Source organism: Nansenia antarctica (genome assembly GCF_963989245.1).
Source record: "Nansenia antarctica genome assembly, chromosome: 2".
NCBI lineage: Eukaryota > Metazoa > Chordata > Actinopteri > Argentiniformes > Microstomatidae > Nansenia > Nansenia antarctica.
The window spans coordinates 64683115-64702149 of record NC_137675.1 but is presented as its reverse complement, the minus strand read 5'-3'; the positions used below and the strand labels follow the sequence as shown (position 1 = coordinate 64702149).

General features: G+C 44.4%; 1 protein-coding gene across 1 annotated transcript; it reads right to left on the bottom strand.

Moving 5' to 3' along the window:
* Positions 1-566: 566 nt before the first annotated feature.
* Positions 567-1681, bottom strand: pmp22a (peripheral myelin protein 22a; the record flags this gene model as incomplete). The annotated part of the gene is made up of 4 exons (XM_080524132.1): positions 1598-1681; positions 1286-1379; positions 1026-1166; positions 567-721 (listed from the first exon to the last, which is right to left on the bottom strand). Exons 1-4 carry the CDS (start codon positions 1673-1675, stop codon positions 567-569), a joined length of 468 nt encoding a protein of 155 aa, XP_080380258.1. The 5' UTR covers positions 1676-1681.
* Between the last annotated feature and the right edge of the window lie 17354 nt (positions 1682-19035).

Below are 19035 nucleotides of genomic sequence, written 5' to 3'. Positions count from 1 at the left end.
ATTCAGGTGCCATGTTGTCCAGCATTCAGAGAGAATTGTGCCCAAAACACCAAATTTAACAGCTCCGCTTATCATTTACACCTGAATCCTTGTAACACTAACGAGTCACATGACACCAGGGCGGGAAAACAACATCATTGGGCACAATTAGGACATGTTCACTATGGGGTGTACTCACTTTTGTTGCCAGCTGTTTAGACATTAACAGCTGTGTACTGAGTAATTTTCAAAGGACAATAAATCTATACTGTTATTCAAGCAGCACACTGACTACTTTAAGTTATATCAAAGTTTCAGTAGGATAGTGTTATCCCCTGAAAGGATATAACAGAATATTTGCAAAAATCTAAAGGGTGTACTCACTTTTGAGATATACTGTATGCCTTAAAACCACAGACACTATGTACATAATTAGATTGTATCATAGCTGGATTTTTTCTTCTCTGTAGTCCCACGTGAGTATGTCTCTGTGGGGTGCCAGTTGGACTCTAGTCTCTGGTCTGTGGGCACAGTGCTGAGTTCAGGTGTGGGATCTCCTCCCCCCTCCCCCCCCCCCGAGGGTGCTCTCATTCCCTCTTCCTCAGGACGATGTAGATGAGGCCACTGATCAGGCACAGAGGGAAGGCCACCCAGGCCACCACGTAGGCGTAGCCGAAGGCCATGGCAGGGTCGTCTGGACGCATCACCGTGTAGATGATCCCTCCACACATTACAAACAGGCCTAGAGAGAGAGGAGGAGAGGGAGGGGTTGGGTAAAGATAGGAAGAGAGAGAGAGAGAGAGAGAGAGAGAGAGAGAGAGAGAGAGAGAGAGAGACGGAGGGAGGGACAGAAGGAGGGAGGGGCAGAAGGAGGGAGGAAGAGATGGAGATGGAGGGAAAGAGGGACAAAGAGTTCATGCTGGTTTGTTATCAGAGTTCATTTACTGAATGAGCATAATGAATAACCCTTCCCTCTCTGGTAAAGATACAGTAGCACAGAGGCTGCCTTAGACTTTTGTCCATGGTGTGGCCTAAGTGATACTCACTGGCCAGGATCTGGAAGATGGCGGTGAAGAAGAAGCGTCCTCCCTTGACCAGGGTGAAGAGCTGGCACATGAAGAAGACGAGGGAGAGGAGGCAGAAGAGCACAGACAGGACCATGAGGGCCTGGACTGCCTGGATCCAGTCTGAAATATAGTAGAGTGGGGAGGATGGAGGTGGTTAAACACACAATGATCACAGAGGGCGGATATAGCTGAAGCTGCTTTTTGACCTCTAGCTCAGTAGTGATAGTGGTTAGACAAACCGTCATTGCTGGCTGGTCTGCAGTGGTATCCTCCATTATTTGTGATACAGTTGTACCACAGATCTGTGCTACTGCCCCCACCTACAGTCCAGGCCTGTTTCACAAAACAAATTAATCAGAACAAATTAATCAAAACCATAGAACACACACACACACACACACACACACACACACAAAAAATATTTTATAAAAAAGCCTACATTAACACAGTAACATGCATACATTGCTCATTTATAACACATTTGAACACTCAGAAAATAAGCAATTACAAAATGTTAAATGCAGCAATCATATTGTAATATTGTAACTTACATTGGCAGTTGTTGATACAAAGAGAAGGACCAGGACAATAAGGTGCAAAACAAGCACTCCAAGAAGGATGAGCAGCATTTTCAAGTAGATCTGCACGGATACAAACACAAGAACAGTTGAGGCCAGATGCGATGCAGCATCATTCATCTCAAGTGGAGCTTCATCTCGTCACAAGGTGGCGCTATGTGCATACTCTCCTCTAACCAAATGTTTACTTCAAATTGAAAAGTATCTCCTTACATTTAAACGTAAAAGCATGGCAAGACTATCTCTGAAACCTTTTACATGTTGATAGGCCCACACAAATTGTAACAAAAGCAACTCTAGAGATTTAAGACATTTGAAAAAGAAGTATTTCAACCACCAAATTGATTAATTAACTCCATGCAACATCAAATGTGTGATCCATGGATTTCAATATTTTCCAAAAACAAAATATACTGTATATGAAGAGCTAAAAAGAACTATGCTATATACCAACAGTTTTTTTTATTTAGTGATGAGAAATTACGCGGCATAACTAAATGCGTAATCAGAAATCAACACACGCGTGTAAACAACTCGATATCTGCGTGAAAAACATTCCAGCGTAAACGCTTTCGGTTAGACCGTTAGGCGTTTATTCTAAGCACCAGACAAGACAATCTAAGACAAGCCATGAATAATTAAACTTTTCTGCCAATGTCCAACAAAGTTGAGATACTCGAATGATCAATTGAGTTGACTTAATCTCAGTTGTTTTTGCATTCCATGGTAAATATAAATCCAACCAGATAACTCCAGGAATAAAGTTAATTAATTCCGCTAGAGGGAGGGGAAAAAAATCAAATATAACATTACAATTAAAAAGAAAATGTGAAAACGTGAGGTTCGACGTAATTCCAACTTACAGAAAGCGAAGTGGGAGATGTTTTCCTTGAAAAAATGAATGCAGGAGTGAGGAGTAGGGCAACTACTACAGAGTATCCCTCTATAGATTCTCTAACCACGGACTACTATTCCAGATGTCGCACCACAGTCAACGTTTTCTTTACGTGAGAACACCGCCCTGCAAGCGTCGCTACGTCACCGCTGGGCCTGCTCAAATAGTATTCGGCTTTCGGAAATATCTACTGCACAGGACAGTGATTTTTTTCCTCTAGAAATTCATTGGAAACCAGTGTTTTTAAGTGTCTCCAAAATTGTGTACCTCTCCTACATGTTTTTTTTTTAATTTTCTTTACAAGACAGAGTATAACTGAGTAGAACAAACTTTTGAGGAATTGTGTATTACATTACTCTACCCTACTGTAAGGATAATGTAGATATCTCCCTATATATCTCCCATGGTATGCTGTGGGTATTGGCACGTGTTCCACCTCTATTTCTCACCCCTTTCAATTGTCATTCTTTTGAAAACTTTTGACAGTTTTACGTCCCAAAAATGTTACTATCAATTTGATTGCATTGTCTATGCTATAGCCTACATCTTAAAAGTTGAGTGATTGCATTAGTGAAGTCGAATGGCCCTTGCTCCGTTCCAGATGGTTAAACATGCCTGGATACCCCTGGATACCCCTATTGACCTCTACTAACTCACTGAACTGTGCGCACTGAGCTCCATAAAACACATGTGTCCAGTAGTGTTCTGTCCACAGTGTGTGTGTGTGTGTGTGTGTGTGTGTGTGCCCGCGTGTGTGTGTGTGTGTGTGTGTGTGTGTGTGTGTGTGTGTGTGCGTGCGTGCGTGCGTGCGTGCGTGCGTGCGTGCGTGCGTGCGTGCGTGTGTGTGTGTGAGTGAGTGGACAAGACCTCCAGAGGCCCCGTGGTATGCCCAGAATGCTGGTGAGTGAAACAGGCCTTCTGTTTACTCCTGCGTCTGAGGAGGTTGATAGGTAGTGTTAGACCATGCCAAGGGGCACAGCTGTGCCCTGTGGCAGAGACATCTCTTATTTATCCTGTGGTCTCAGATCATTACGACATGAGTGGCTGGGCATGAACAAAAACAAACAAACAAACAAACAAACAAGCACACCAGCACATCAGATCAGATTTGGATTTAGATTCATTAAGCCAAACCCCTACTAGCATGGCATAGAGTTAGTGCCAAGAATCACTGCATCTCTCTCCTGTGCTGCCTTCCTGTCTGGTCTGTCAGGAGGATTCCTGTGGTGTGTATTTGTAAACACTCCTGAGGAGGCACGGGGCTACGGCAGGGGCTGGGCCAGTTAGGAGCGTATTACTGTACCCTCTGCTGGCAGACATAGAGGTGACACTGAACTCGGGGGGCCACCCAGGTATTATGTGTTGATGTTTATGATGATGTATTACAGTATTAGGGGCTTATGCAGTGGTCAGAGCAGAGGCAGAGCCAGCAGCACCTCAGTGAGACGTTTACCCTGGCTACTGTGGCTGGAGCAGGTGGTAGGGGAGGCTATAAATGTCACTGTGGTCTAACATCGCCTTCCCTGCGGCCAGTGTCATATATAGACTGCTGCTCTGTTGCATGACTCACAACACTAACCTGACAAACCAAAAATCAACCCACACTCAAATTGTGACATGATAAAAATGTGTTCTTGGTGAATGTTAAACCGTGTGTGTGTGTGTGTGTGTGTGTGTGTGTGTGTGTGTGTGTGTGTGTGTGTCATGCCTGAACCAAATACAAGAAAACAAATCAACAATAACGTAAGCACAAAGGTATTTATTCAAGTATGAGTTGATATCCCACAGATGGCTACATTTGATAGGTCATTTTAATACAGCTACAGTACATGTTGTTTGAAATTTCAATATGCTAACTTAAATGTTTCCTGGTGCTGAAGTGATCTATCATGCCAAAAGGGCTAAACCACTAGGAGGGCAATAGCAGAGATGTGTGTATGGTTCCCATCACAGTGCCTAGTATGGTTATTAAGGCCACAGTCTGCCTCTGATTACTCTGTGCTGCCAATGAGAGCTCAAGCGTAACCCCACAGAGTCACAACCTTTACTTGATGACTGATCGTATCGGAAACCCAAAAAACCCAAAGCGAACTCAGTGGAAGATGGTGGAGGTAGTAATCGGAGGACGAGCTCATTTTAATGCATGGAATGGAATGAGGAATGGTATCAAATAAACATGTAGTTGCTTATTCCATTCCATGCATTACAATGAGCCCGTCCTCCGATTTCTACCTTCACCAGCCTCCCGTGAGTGAAATATTAGAGAAGAAAACAGCATCAAGTAGCGAGCCCCTTTTAACTTTGTTGTCTATGGAGTTGTGGTGGGCATGCAGTCTAAATGTCATTAACTCACACACACATCCTCTTCATAAAGGAATACTTTGGCAGACAGCTGCAGCAGGGAAAATCACTGCAGGCATTCACGTCTATTACCAGTGTGTGTTGCTTGGTATCTGCTTCGCATGTGAGGTAGAGAAAGGTGCCGTGGGCATGAAATCTCATGGCAGATGTGTGCTAACTATTTACAGCCACAGTTACCCCTTTGAACATACTGATATGTGGAAGTTAACCAAGTGCGCCTCCTGTGACTTCGTCCATACCACATGAGTCCCCCAACCCACAAATAAAATCGGTTTATCTCAACAAACAACATACAACATCCCCTAACCACTAATAGTTAGTCTGTCCAAGGACGGGAAACAAGTTCAAGTCCTTCATGGTATCGGGAGGGAGACTTTTTTTTTTGGTCGTTGCAGAAAAAAACTTTGACATGCATCAAATCAAACCCTTATGTACCAGTGATTAGATATCAACGTCATACTACTGTATTATATAGCTGGCTGAACTATGAGTCAGCCTCATGTCCGAGCCCAGCCCCTGGGTTAAGGGGCGGTTCTCCAGCAGGAGTGGTTGAGTGGGACCGCTCAGGCATGTAGGGCCGGGTCTGCTCAGGAGAGAGCGTGACGGCGATGGGGGAATAGGCTGTGATTGATTTTGGACACAAGCCTCGTCTGGCTGGCTGGAGCACCTCTTGGTGGGACAGCTGGACAGGGAATTTCACATGTCGGGATGAAGAGAAGAGGTGGAACGCCCCACTGCTCCCACACCCCTGCACCTTGGCTGCCAAAACAAGAGGAAACACTGAAGCACTGAAGTCAGCCTTGTTGAGAGTCACCAAGAGAAGATACTCCCCTTGGGTGGGTCCAGAAAAGAAGTATTATGTCATGTTCCTTGGATGTCCCCAAGGCCCCAAAGCTGGAGATGTTTAGAGTCTGAGTCTGCGGTAGTGTTTGCGAAGGGTTTGGAGAAATACTGTAAATGGTACATACTTCTATCAGGGTTTGGTTAGATCAGACTGTGGTTTATTTTTTTATTTTTTTTAAGCACCCTAGGATCAGTTTTGAGCCCCATTTCCATTGACTGGGACGTTTTCTTTTCTTCAACTTTCTCTGCGTTCCAAGATATCCAGGGTCCCTTCCTTATGCAGCCTGCTCCTCAGGGGATTAAATCGCCTCACTACGCTGTCCTGACTGTTTGTGTTTCGCCACTTAATGACTGATCAGATAACAGCCCACAGACCAGCCAGGAGAGGCAGGGAAGGTGCAGAGGCAGAACGCCATGACCCAGCCCATATACAACAAGAGCTGCACACTTAACATGGTTATGTTAAAACTCTCTTCTCTCTCTCTCTCACACACAGACACACACACACACACACACACACACACACACACACACACACACACACACACATGCACATGCACACACACCCCCCCCCCCCCCACACACACACACACACAGGTTGACTTTGCATGCTTGAAATACACCCAGCTCTCACATTCCTATGTGTTCTGCAGAGGGTGTACTATCAGCTGGCCAGACTGCCTTCAGCCATGTGTATGTGTGTGAAATGATACGCAGGTCCATGTACAGTGATATAGCAGGACCAAATGAATGTGCATGTGCTTTGCATGTCCTGCCTTCGCTCTTCTAGATAAAACGGTGTGGCTCCGAAAGTGACCGTGACCAAAATGGAGATCTCAATTGGCTTGGAGTTAAATCAGATAAAGCAGCCATAGATATATAAAAGGGGAGACGGCTCCACTCCCCCCCCCCCCCACCTCGGACCCGGACTCAACCCCAGAGCCTACCCCAGCCCCTCCCTGAGCAGCAACAACAACCAAATAAATCACAGACATACGCTATGACGAACTCCAGATCGTGGCACCCCAGCGATCCTAAACATGTGGCAATCATTAGGCCCTGGCTTCCTGTTTGAGACGATGTCATCAGCATACATATCCCTATGGGCTGAGTGAGCAGACAAACTGTTGGTTAGAATCAGGGTGATGGTGGCCTCAGGGGCGTGGAATGAAAGCAATAAAAAAAAAAAAGTTATGAAAGAATCACATTTGATTCACACTTGGCCTTGCTCTGCTCTTTCTGGACGCTACAGTATAGTATGTGGGTGTTGATTTAAGTTGCCTCAGATACAAGACTGAAGAATTTCAGGAGGTGAAAAATGCTTCTCCTGGGGATTCAACAGCGGAACTTGGATTCACTCTTGTAAACCTTTGGCCCATACCCTGAAGTGGTGAAGCAAGACTACAGTGTGTTCGTCTAGAGACCATCTATCAAAGAGCGTGCGCATCATCTTGTTTGGAACGCTGCAGCTTAAATGCCTCAAGAATCTGGCTCACAACGCAAAAATGCCTCATTCTTATCAGTGTTATTATCTTCTCACAAGTCATCCCTTCTTCCTCCCTTTCTCGCTCCAGTCAGTAACACCACTCCCTGGACAGCTAGCATAGCCTTCCCCAGCAGCCAGTGATCTCGCCTCTCTGCCAAGTGAGGTGTGGTGGTGCCAGGCCCAGCCAATGCTTTCTTCCTTAAGATTCCCTCATGTGTTGCCAACACATGGTGCTGCTGCTCAGAGCCAACTCTACCTGGGGGATAAGAGGTTGATTATGACCTGCTATTAACGTTAGCCATGGCTTTCATTAGCGATAACACTCATCTAATGCTACAGTGATCTGCCATTGGCTTGGAGGACGCGAAAAGGTCAGAATGTACAAACCTATACCCCCGAGGCTAAGGTAGTTTCTTCTGTTAGCATTAGCTAATGCTTTCCTGATTTTTGCTTCTGATTGTAGACTTAACTCTTCACAATCAAGGTGTGTTTTATGCTCTCGGTCCAGTTCGGGTCCTGAGGATGAGTCAAAGGATACTCCTATCGTGTTCAACTATGGTGGATAGGGCTAGGTGGAAAAAATAAGTAACATGAAGGGTAATCCTTTAGCGTGCTACGCGAGCAAAAACCTTAACTTCATCTCTCCCAGGATCAGGGTCACTTGTGGACTTTATGAGTCACCCCTGATACTCTACACCAAGAGGAAGATGGAATCCATAGGCTACCCTCTGGAGTGTTTAGTTTTCCATCCAGTGTTTGTGTTAGGAGATGACTCCCTGGCTGGGGCTCAGTGGCTGGGTCAGGGGATCGGATCCACATGTGATAGCCGGGTGACTGCAGAGGGACTGGCCAAAACAGGCTGCTGTGGTCAAACTAGAGGGGAAGGCTGGCATTGTAATGAAGCACATGTGCTCTGTGCTGTATGCTGTGTGTGCTCATCCGTCAGCACTGGCCTGGACTGCAGCCCAGCATAGCCAGTCTCACAGCCACGACACTGGACTGATTGTCAGCTACTTGGGAGGGAAGAGACAGTGACCAGGGTGGAAGGATAAACATCTGAATTGCATGAGTACAGTACCTACACATACGAACACGTGTATGCTTGTGCATGCACACACACACACACACTCACACTCACGTACCCCCCTCTCTCTCTCTCTCTCTCTCTCTCTCTCTCTCTCTCTCTCTCTCTCTCTCTCTCTCTCTCTCTCAAAACTATCAGGAGACAAACAAAATGGCAATAAAGAGAAAGAGAAAATATTGCTCCTGCAGGTTTTTAGATAAAGCAAACCTCCCATCTCCACACGGCCCCTTCTCTTCATCCAGAGCCATACAACATGTTGTGTGTTATGCATTCCAGATGAAACTCTGGCCCATATCCCCACCCTTGTTTGCAAAACATGTGTTCTACTCAAGTTTCACTAAGTAATGAATTTCACCCTATCTTGACAAGGGTTGGGTGCGGTTAAAACAAAACTATAGTAAAGACAAACCAAGAAAAAGCTGTGCTTTTCAACACTGTATAACCCCTCTCTCTCACACTCTTTTTCTCTCTTTCTTTCTCTCTCTCTCTCTCTCTCTCTCTCTCTCTGAATGAAAAAAAACCTTAGAGGGGTGAAAAAAATTGAGAGAGGTGGGACTTTGAAGAAATAAAACAGTGGTTTACTATGTGCAAGCGGAAAACTTACATTAAACCCATATATGGCCATATGGTATAGGTCAGAGCTGAACGCAGTAAAGAAAATATGGCGGTTTTGATTCAACTCATTGTGTGTGTGTGTGTGTGTGTGTGTGTGTGTGTGTGTGTGTGTGTGTGTGTGTGTGTGCGTGTGTGTGTGTGTGTGTAGTGGGGGATGGGATGGAGCATGACTTAATTGGAAACAGTGCTTGTTTTTTTGTTTTTTTTTCCATTATAAAGTTACCCTTTCAAAACAATTACCTGGGCTCTCATTACAGTGGGCTCAGCTCAACTGCAGCCTTATTAAAATAACTTTTTTTGCGGGGCTCCTGCAAGTTTTAATGTCAGTCTATTGGGCTTAATAACCTCACATGCAGCATAATAACCCCCATAAGTACAAACATACAGTATGTACACGACCAAACACAGCCATGCAAACGCATGCTCATGCACAAACTTAGACACACACACAGGGACGCATGTACACACACGTACACACAAACACACATACACACAAACACACATACAGCGACTTTAGGGCTGGCACTGCTATAAATGCAACGTCTTGGATCCAGGGGGTTTTCCAAAGAGAAAACCCAATTCTGAAGTCAGGTTTGAGTATGTATGGCTCTCATGGACACTGTGGGAATGGTCTAAAATGATCATTGGGTCTGAAAATAAATAGACAGACTTGAATGTAGCTGTGGCCCATTGGACAACTGGAAACAGACAGAAATTCTGGAAATGTGGTTGTGAGGAATCTGTTAATTACCTCTTGAAGATGGCTTGATTTTTTTATTTAACCTTTATTTTACCAGGAAGTCACATTGAGATTAAAACCTCTTTTACAAGAGAGACCTGGCCAAGACAGGGTCAAAATAGTAGCTTAAAAAACAGTTCAGATAACAAGACAGGACATAAGACAGTGGCAACAATACAATAGACAAACAATGGTAGGGGTATTTACAAGGTGATTAAAACATTGAGAAGTCTAACCAAAGCAGGTACAGCGAGCGGTGACCACATCCTTTAATCTACGCTTGAAGATACTTATGGAAATAAGGGCCTCTAATTTAAAAGTAGTCTGTAGGTCATTCCAAGACCAAGGGCCATAATAAGACAAGCTTGCCCTTCCAACATTGTTCATGATAAGTGGCACCTTGTATTGTAGCCATCTACGAGACCTGAGACCCGAGCCACTCAGTATAGGGATGAACTTCAGGCCCAGATAATTCGGTAAGAAGCCAGAGATGATTTTAAACACAAGAGTGTACCAGTGTTGGAGCCTTCTGACAGAAAGAGATGGCCATCCAACCAGACTATACAGTGTACAGTGATGGGTCCTGAAGGCACTATTGGTGATGTATCTTAGAACCGAATGATACAGGGGGTCTAGCTTGGATAAAGTGGACAGAGAAGCAAACCTATATACTGTATCACCGTAATCCAATTGTGAAAGGAAAAGGGCGGAGACAAGACGTTTTCTGGAAGCCAAGGAAAAGCAAGATTTAAATCTATACAGGAAGCCCACTGTACGCTTAAGCTTTATGGCGAGAAGATATGTTAGCTAACCATGTCCAAAGAACATCCTTTACAAATGAAAAGCATACTGCCAACCCACTCAGGTCTACTGTATATCACGTTGTTAAGAAACTGTGATCTCTCTACCAATACTAGACATGGTGTGATTAACTCTAGACTCCTACTCCTCTCCTCTTGTGAATGTAGTGGTTGTGAGTACTACCCCTGGGCAGACAGATGATAGGCCACTAGACGACACCCAGCTGGAGGGATTATAACACAGAGGCCACCCTGGTCACACCCCAGGCATCCCAGGCATGCAGGGCCAAACACTCTCACTGCTGCATAAATACACCCTGGGGCACGATGTGACTCACTCTCACTGTTTGTGTATGAGTGTAGGTGTGTGTGTGTGTGTGTGTGTGTGTGTGTGTGTGTGTGTGGGTGTGTGTGTGTGTGTGTGGGTGTGGGTGTATGTGCACTGCACGCACACGCGCGCGCGCGAGAGAGAGAGAGGAGGGGGCGCCATATTTGATAGAGCGTAGCTAAAGTGCATTTACTGTATTGGCTGTGAGGAACAGGGTGTATGGTTTTGACATATGGCTAGATGAAGGGTTCTGTAGAGAATTAGATGAATAATGGATTGAGCTGTAACACTGTCCCTCCTATCCTGTTAGTTATCCTCCCATCCCAGGGGCCAACAGGAGTGTGACCTCACTCTGCCTCCACCCCACACACCCCTCAACTACCACTTCCTGAATGAGCCTTAGCAGCAGCACAGCTGGGGCTAGCAGGGGATATAGACACGCAGAGGAAGATTTGGGTGATTACACAAAAACACACTTTTTCCTCTCATTCTTTCCTTCACACTCTCTTCCTCTTGCTCCCTCCCCCTGATACACATGCACATACTGTACACACTCATCTCATCTTTCTCTCTCTCTCTCTCTCACCCGCACACAGACACACACACACACACACACACACACAGACACTCTCCCTTTTCAACTTGAAAGTCGACATTTTCTTCATGACATGTTCTTCTCAGATGATCTTGTGTGAATGACGTATTAGTTGATTTCATTGAGTCTGTTTTGACTTTCTCAGTTGCTTTGAGCATCCCAGAGACCTGTCAATCAAAATAAACAAATACAGATGCAGAAATGGAGTAGACTTTTTATCACGGCATCTCTGGTGCCAAAAGGGAGTCATCTGACGCTCTACTGCTAGGAGACAGCTCATGTTCAGCTGCCTCTTGCACGCTCAGAGCCAGACACGCCTTTATATTCATGCAAGTCTGACTCCGAATGTTTATGTTTAATATAAACATAACGTAGATGCTTGTTTAAATTCCTTCATAGCTGTTAAACAGACAAATGTGCCTCACAATAAGACATCAACAGATGGTTAGATGTATACAGTACTCTATGGATGATGGCTGATCTACAGATCTAAAAGAAAGCAAGAAAAAATGGTTGATGAAAGCGTTTTTCTCCGAAGAAGAGAAACCTTTCTCTGTAACCACTATACTCTCTATTGGCTCAGAGTGGAAAGTTCACATGGGTAGACTCCGCACACCACTCACTGACATACACATACACATGTACCCCGCCCCCCGCCCCCCCCCCCCCCCACCCCCCCACACACACACACACACACACACACACACACACACACACACACTGACCAGCTGTCTTTGGCCTGTCAGCTCCGTACACTTAACAGGTCCCGTGGCTGTGGAGGAGAAGCATTATTCTGGCATCTGCGGACAAGAGGAGAGCCAGAGCCTGTCGTAGTTTCCCCTCCCTCTCCTCTCCAAGTCCACCATGGAGAAACAGAAACCTGAGGGAGGGGGATCAGTAGTGTGGTGACTGTGCTCTATAATGGGTAAGCAACAGCACCCAGTGCAGTATGGTTTAAACACCCTCCCTCCACACGTGTGTATACAGCACTGGGAGTCTCCTCTACATTGTTGTTTTCTATCCACAGCCAACCCAGATTTACAACACTACAGATCTACTGAGGAGGAAAATGGACCAGCCTTCGAAATGTTTCCACCCGTGATCTAGAGCTCCAATATAAAGGGCCCTTAAAACAGGAAGTGATGCGCTGTGATGGAAAAGACTGCCTTATTTGCTGGCTGCGCTCTGCCACTGCTGATATTAGCGGGCCCACTATAAAATCCCTGTGGTTTGCCCTATGAGAACAGTGGACACTGTGTACCGTATAAAGCCACTAAAGGAATACACAGTGGCCAGAACTCGGCCTCTACTTCATAAGGCCAAGTCTAAAGTAAGAAGTGTAGTAAGAAGTGTATGTGGAGGGCTGTGGGTATGTAGTTTGCCCACAAATGTAGGAACTATTTGATAGATTATGTCAGACGTAGTTATCGGTACAACACGTTTTTGCCACGTACTGTACTTATTACATAATCACATATTTCAATGTGCTAATACAGATTTGTGTGATCAAAATGTTCTGCAAAGAAATCTGTCCATGCTTAGAGTACGAACAATTTAAGTAGTTTGGCTGGATATACCAAGGTTATACCACATATTTTAGGACATTCAAGGTCTGAGTAATGGATGTCTATGGATGTCTCTTTTAATATTGCTGTGAAAATGTGAGAAAAGGAAAACCATCTTGCCACAGATTTATTACATTATGTCTCTAATTGAACACGTATTTTGAAAGCCATATAAATCATTCCTCCATGAACGTTTAGCATTCAGCTTCCCTTGAGCCAGTGGTAGTGGCAGTTGTCACTATAGCATTGTTGGGGTGCTATTAAGATGGAGGGGGTTTGGGGGGAAGGGGGGGCAAAGTTGAATGCCTGCCTTTAGGAAATGACCCTCTGTGATCCTTCACTTCCTGGTCAGATCTGACCCCGCCACACTCCCCAGCACCCCATCTCACCATAGTGAACTGCATGGACAGTGTCTATCTAACAACGAGGGCATTGTATGAACATATGGTCTTGGCTGGGATGGCGCCAAGTCTATACTGGCACGGATGTGGCTTCACAGTATGAGCATCATGAAAGCCCTTGGACTTTATCGGCTCTGGATATCTGTATGGTATGTGTGATTTCCGCCCCTCCAGTTGATCACAGCAATAGCCACACAAAGTTGAGACTTGAGACTAAACGAGAAAGCAGCGTATCATCAATGTCATTATCATCATCATCATAATCAACATAATAGTCACCCAACCTTTTTCAAGACAAGTGTCTCTTATAAGAGTTTGGGTATTGTTGTACTGACTGTGACACCCCAGACACAGACTGAGGGAGAAAGAGGTGTGTTCCTGGCTAGGCTCAGGGGTAGAGGCAATGGAGCTTCCAGTGCCTGCAGACACAGCCTATGTGGTCATGCCTCAGTGCAGGCCAGGCCGGGCCGGGCCCCATGGGGAACCACATGGTTGCAGGAACTGCTCTGTCAGAACGGCGATTACTAAGACAGAGGGGAGAGAATGGAAAAATTGAAGATGCGAAAGCGGGAATCAGAAATGAATCACTGTGCCTTGGTGCTAGAGGAGGAGTCAACTTTCAGAGTTTTGCATTACAGTTTTCCCCCCGATCGTTTAAACACGTTGCCTGAAACTATAGCTCAATTTCTCAAAACTGTAAACACAAAACTGAAAAGAGTTAACCATTTTCTCAAAACAGATTCTTTCCACCAAAATGATACACAGCTATATGAATATCTCTTACAGAGCATCAATTAAACACTGGTCTGCTAAATTTAAAGCACTACCATCAAAATAGTGTTGTTTTGGCTTCATGAGGCCATGCTACATATTCAAATGAATAACATTGTGTAGAATGACACTGCAACATTGTTAAGAGTTCTGAGAATTACCTACTGCATTTTGGCAAAACTCAGTAAAAAAAACACTGAGTAAATGCACCGGGAAGTAAAACGAAAAATACTTTCTTGGGATGTAATGATGAAATCAGTGCAAAATACAAAATACATATTTATTTGTTACTGTAATACAGCGGAATGTTCAGCTGACTGAACTGATTGCCCAAAAAATGACTGATGTTTTTCGTAGGCCCACAAAAAAAAAAAAAAAAAAAAGTGGTGAAACAGATCTACATGTAAATCAGTCTGCATTCCGCCTCCGATCCTGATAATGCCAGAGGACCTCATCTACATGGCCTGCGGTGTTCTCCCTGGCCAAGCAGTAAGGGAAAAAGCACCTGGCGTGGCAGATCCACCCCTGGCAGATCCACCCCTGGCAGATCCACCCCTCACACGCCTTCTCCATTGCCTGTAAAGTATATACAATACAGTATACAGTATAGGCTACACATATTTCATAAATGTAAGACAAAACAACATTACAATATACATTTCTCTATGCTCTGTAGATATCCATAGAAACCAGAACGTTACATTACTGTAATATCTGTAGAGTAGTGGTCACCAACGCGTCGATCGCGGTCGACTGGTAGATCTTTGAGACTTTGCCTGTAGATCTTTGTCTGACTTTCCCTGTCCCAAAAATAATAGAAAATGAGCCTAATAAATACATAAATAGCCTACGTTTTGCACGTGCCTCTCTCCAACTGTTGTGTTGCAGACGCTGCATGAAAGTGACCAATCAGATAAGAGAATAGTACTGGTACGTGACTCGCAAATAAATCTATGACAGGTGGTGACAGTTGGTGACGCGAGGTAGCTAGCTTGGTGGAGGTTCCACGCAAGAAAGCGGAAACGTACTATTTTCATCCAGAATGGGAAGAAGAATTTCTCTTTACCTTGGTGAAAGACAAGTGTGTATGTATGTTGTGCAACCAAACACAAGCACTGCCTAAAAGAGGAAATCTCTCGCACCACAACACCAACCACCAGAAATTCAAAGACAGCTACCCGCCAAAGAGCACAATCCGTGCAAGGAAAGTTTATGAGCTGAAATCAGGGTTGAAGGTCCAGCAATCGCTTTTCACCAAACCTGCTTCTCAAAATAAGGCTGCTAGTGAAGCATCATTTTGTGTAAGTCACCTTTTGGCTAAACACCAGAAGCCCTTTACAGATGGAGAATTAGTCAAGGAAGCAATGGCCATTACCGCAGAGACTGTTTTCAGTGACTTCAAAAACAAAGAAGAAATCAAAACTGCACTACGTGGTGTACCTCTGGGCCCTGCAACAGTGACAAGGAGGGTCGAGTCACTGTCAGAGGATGTGGACAGACAAGTGTTAAAGGACTTGGCACACTGAATATGTCTCACTACAGTTCGATGAATCTGTGGATGTAATTGGACACAGCTCAGCTTGTTGTGTTTGTCCAAATGGTTTTCCATAATGGTGTTCTACAACAAAGGAGGACTTCCTCACTCTTTTGCACTTAAAGGAGAAAACAAGGGGTGAGGATATTTACAATGAGTTCCAAAAATATGTTGGTGAAAATGACATACCCATTCATAAACTAGTTGCAATTATTACTGACGGGGGCCCCAGCAATGCACGGTGCGCTGAATGGATTTTTTGGACTGTGCCGTAATGACCCTGATTTTCCCTACTTGTGAATTATTGTAGTATATTTTCACTTGATTGCACACACACATGCATGGTATGTGGTGTGGGCCTGTCCTGCTGGGAATGGGGGTTTTACGACTCTTTGTTGGAGATGGTCATTCACAAGAGGGAGGACCTGAAGGCCTGTATCTTAAGATGGCGGTTTATGACCTCCTGGCCTCTTCCCCTTTTTCACACCTTGACCATCTCTAGGTAATGTGATAGGACCATTGTCTGTGACTGTATTGTGACTGTATTTGCATACTATTGTTTATAAGTAAGGGTGTGGGCCCAAGGACAGGCTCGCTCTGCTCTCTCACCTCAGGAACACACAGCCTCTCTCTCTCTCTCTCTCTCTCTCTCTCTCTCTCTCTCTCTCTCTCTCTCTCTCTCTCTCTCTCTCTCTCTCTCTCTCTCTCTCTCTCTCTCTTCTACCAGACCAGACCAGGATCCAGCTTTGATATCTGTATACTTTTGTACTTTAAATAAATAGTCTTGAACTCAGAATTGTTCTTTGATTCATAACCAACAAGAGAAATAAACCACATTATCACTGTGTGATCCATCAACAGGCCTTGGCTGGGAAGGTCTTGGACTTTTCTCATGTAATGACACTGGTGGTGAAACAAGTCAACTCGATTTGAGCGAAAGCACTTCAACACTTATTCAAAGCATTATTGGACGAGCTCGATGCTGCATACAGAGACCTGCTTCACCATGCTGATGTGCGGGGGTTAAGTGGCGGCAAAGTGCTGCAGCGATTTGTCGACACGCTGCCCGAGATCAAGACGTTCCTGTCGACAAGGACTCTAGCACTCTGAGATTTCCTATGTAAAGTGCTTTTATAAATAAAATGTATTATTATTATTATTATTATTATTAACTGTCAGACGATGTGTGGCTACTGAACCTGGGGGTTCTGACAGACATAACCGCAAAACTGAAAGCACTCAACTACGAGCTGCAGGGAAAAGACAGACACCTTCCCGACACGATAAGCGCAGTGAATGGGTTCAAGGCCAAGCTCGGTGTTTGGACCACACACCTAAAGAATGGGAGGCTCACTTTCCCAACCTGGAGAAAATGGCACAGGCCTTGATGCTTTTCACCCCTGAGCAGTACTGGCAAACATGGCAACAGAGTTCAATCGGTGTTTTGGTGAGTTAGATGTCATGGGAGATATTTCTGCATTTGTCTCAAACCCATTCGTGCCCATTGATATAGAGCAGGTAGTAGCCAAATTCCAGCAAGTGGAGTTGACAGAGATGGTTGATTTACAAAATGACAGAGCTGAAAGCCAGATCAAGGGACAGTGACTTTTGGGGACTTGTCAGCAGAGAGAAGTTTCCTCTCCTCACTGCATGTGCACTAAGAGTGAGTGCCTACTTTTCCACGTATCTATGGGAAATGTCATTTTCACAGATGAAAATAATCCAATCAAAGTACAGGAGCCGCCTTACTGACAGACACCTCACAGACTGTCTCAGACTGGCTGTCAGTAGCTATGAGCCAAACTACAGCACTTACAGACAGTATCCAGCCACAGCCATCACACTGACTTGAGTGAGCATGTGAAAAGTGATGCTGCATAAGATGACTGTACTTAGCACTGACTGAGAAAGTCCACATTACTGTTCTACTTTATAAAATGCTCATTGTAAATATGTTTGTCAATGTTAATAAGTAAGAATAATAATAAGTCAGTCAAAAAAATTTGCATACATTTTAATGTTGGACCAAAGCATTGCATGTAATTAAAATACAGGCAAATAAAAGTACAATCTTAGCTGTCTTTTTCTCTCAACGCTTCAATAGGTAGATCTTGCCTTCACCAAGGCTGAGGTCAGGGATCTTGGGCTTAAAAAGGTTGGTGACCACTGCTGTAGAGTATAGAAGACTACTGAAGTGGTTACTTACCTATTCTCATCTCTAAATGCCTGGATAACTGAGGCTACCGTGAAGCGGCTCAAATTCCTCTTGACTCTGCCAAGCTTCAGTCATTGTTGGGCCATGATTGAGTATGTGATCATTCAAAGTTGCACAGATTTCATTAGACATATTGGCTTGCCTTCCTCTTCCTCTTCCTCCTCTTGCTCTTGCTCTCACTCTTCCTCTGTTCTCCACATGCTGCTCCATTCCCCCCCCCCCCCAACTGAGGCATAATTTATCCTCTGACACATGATTGAAGTGTTTTGCCAACTGAATTTGAACAGGTAAGAAGTGAGTGAAACCAATATAATTAGCTTTTTGAAGGCCAATGTTTTCCAGGTGAACAAAGTGTCCAAAATAATGGAATTGTCCATTGTGACTTGTGTGTATACAATGGAAAACAACTGGAAACAGATTATTGCAAAACTGAGATAAAAAAGAAAAGAAAATCAATTGACTTGGGAATAAAGAGGAATGGCCGCAAGGTGAGACCATATGGACACAGCAGTATGACTATGTGTAAGTATGCACATGTGTTTGCTCTCAGTTATTCATACCAAAAAGGAGCAATAAAATCTATTTACTCTCCCTACAGTTTTGAAGGCTGATTTAGCAGCCCAAAAGATGTAAAAGCTAAATTTTAAGACAGTACAGTTCAGCCCATCCCAAAAGAGTTATGACACAATCTCCAGATTTATTAAGGAAAGTGCATATTGCACAACTGACTGGAGGGGAAAGAGTGGGAGAGGACCAGTGTTTCCCTTGGAGTGACTTTTCCATCTGCGAAAGTCAGAAACAGAATCAGAATTACCTGTGCAACCAACAGTTATTTCTCGAGAGACAATGTTCAAGCTTCTCAGTAAAGTTTGCAAAGGGAGGCAATTTTTTGTCTCCAGAAGAATATGAGGCCCTGTAACTCTGATACGCAAAGAGGCTCCACGCCCTGTCTTTACCCCCCCTCCTCCCCCTCCCCTCAGTGTGTGTGGTCTCTCCCACCAGCCCTGCAGATCAGGGTTCAGAGGTCAATGTTGGGCAGTGGAATGTTTACGTTGTGTGGTTCTGTTAACACCAATATCCGTTGTTCTCAGTTGTGGAATCTTGGATGAATAGTTCGGAGTCCGTCCGAATTTTTTTCAGATAATTTTTTTCCTTTACTTTTTCCATCTATTCTTTGAA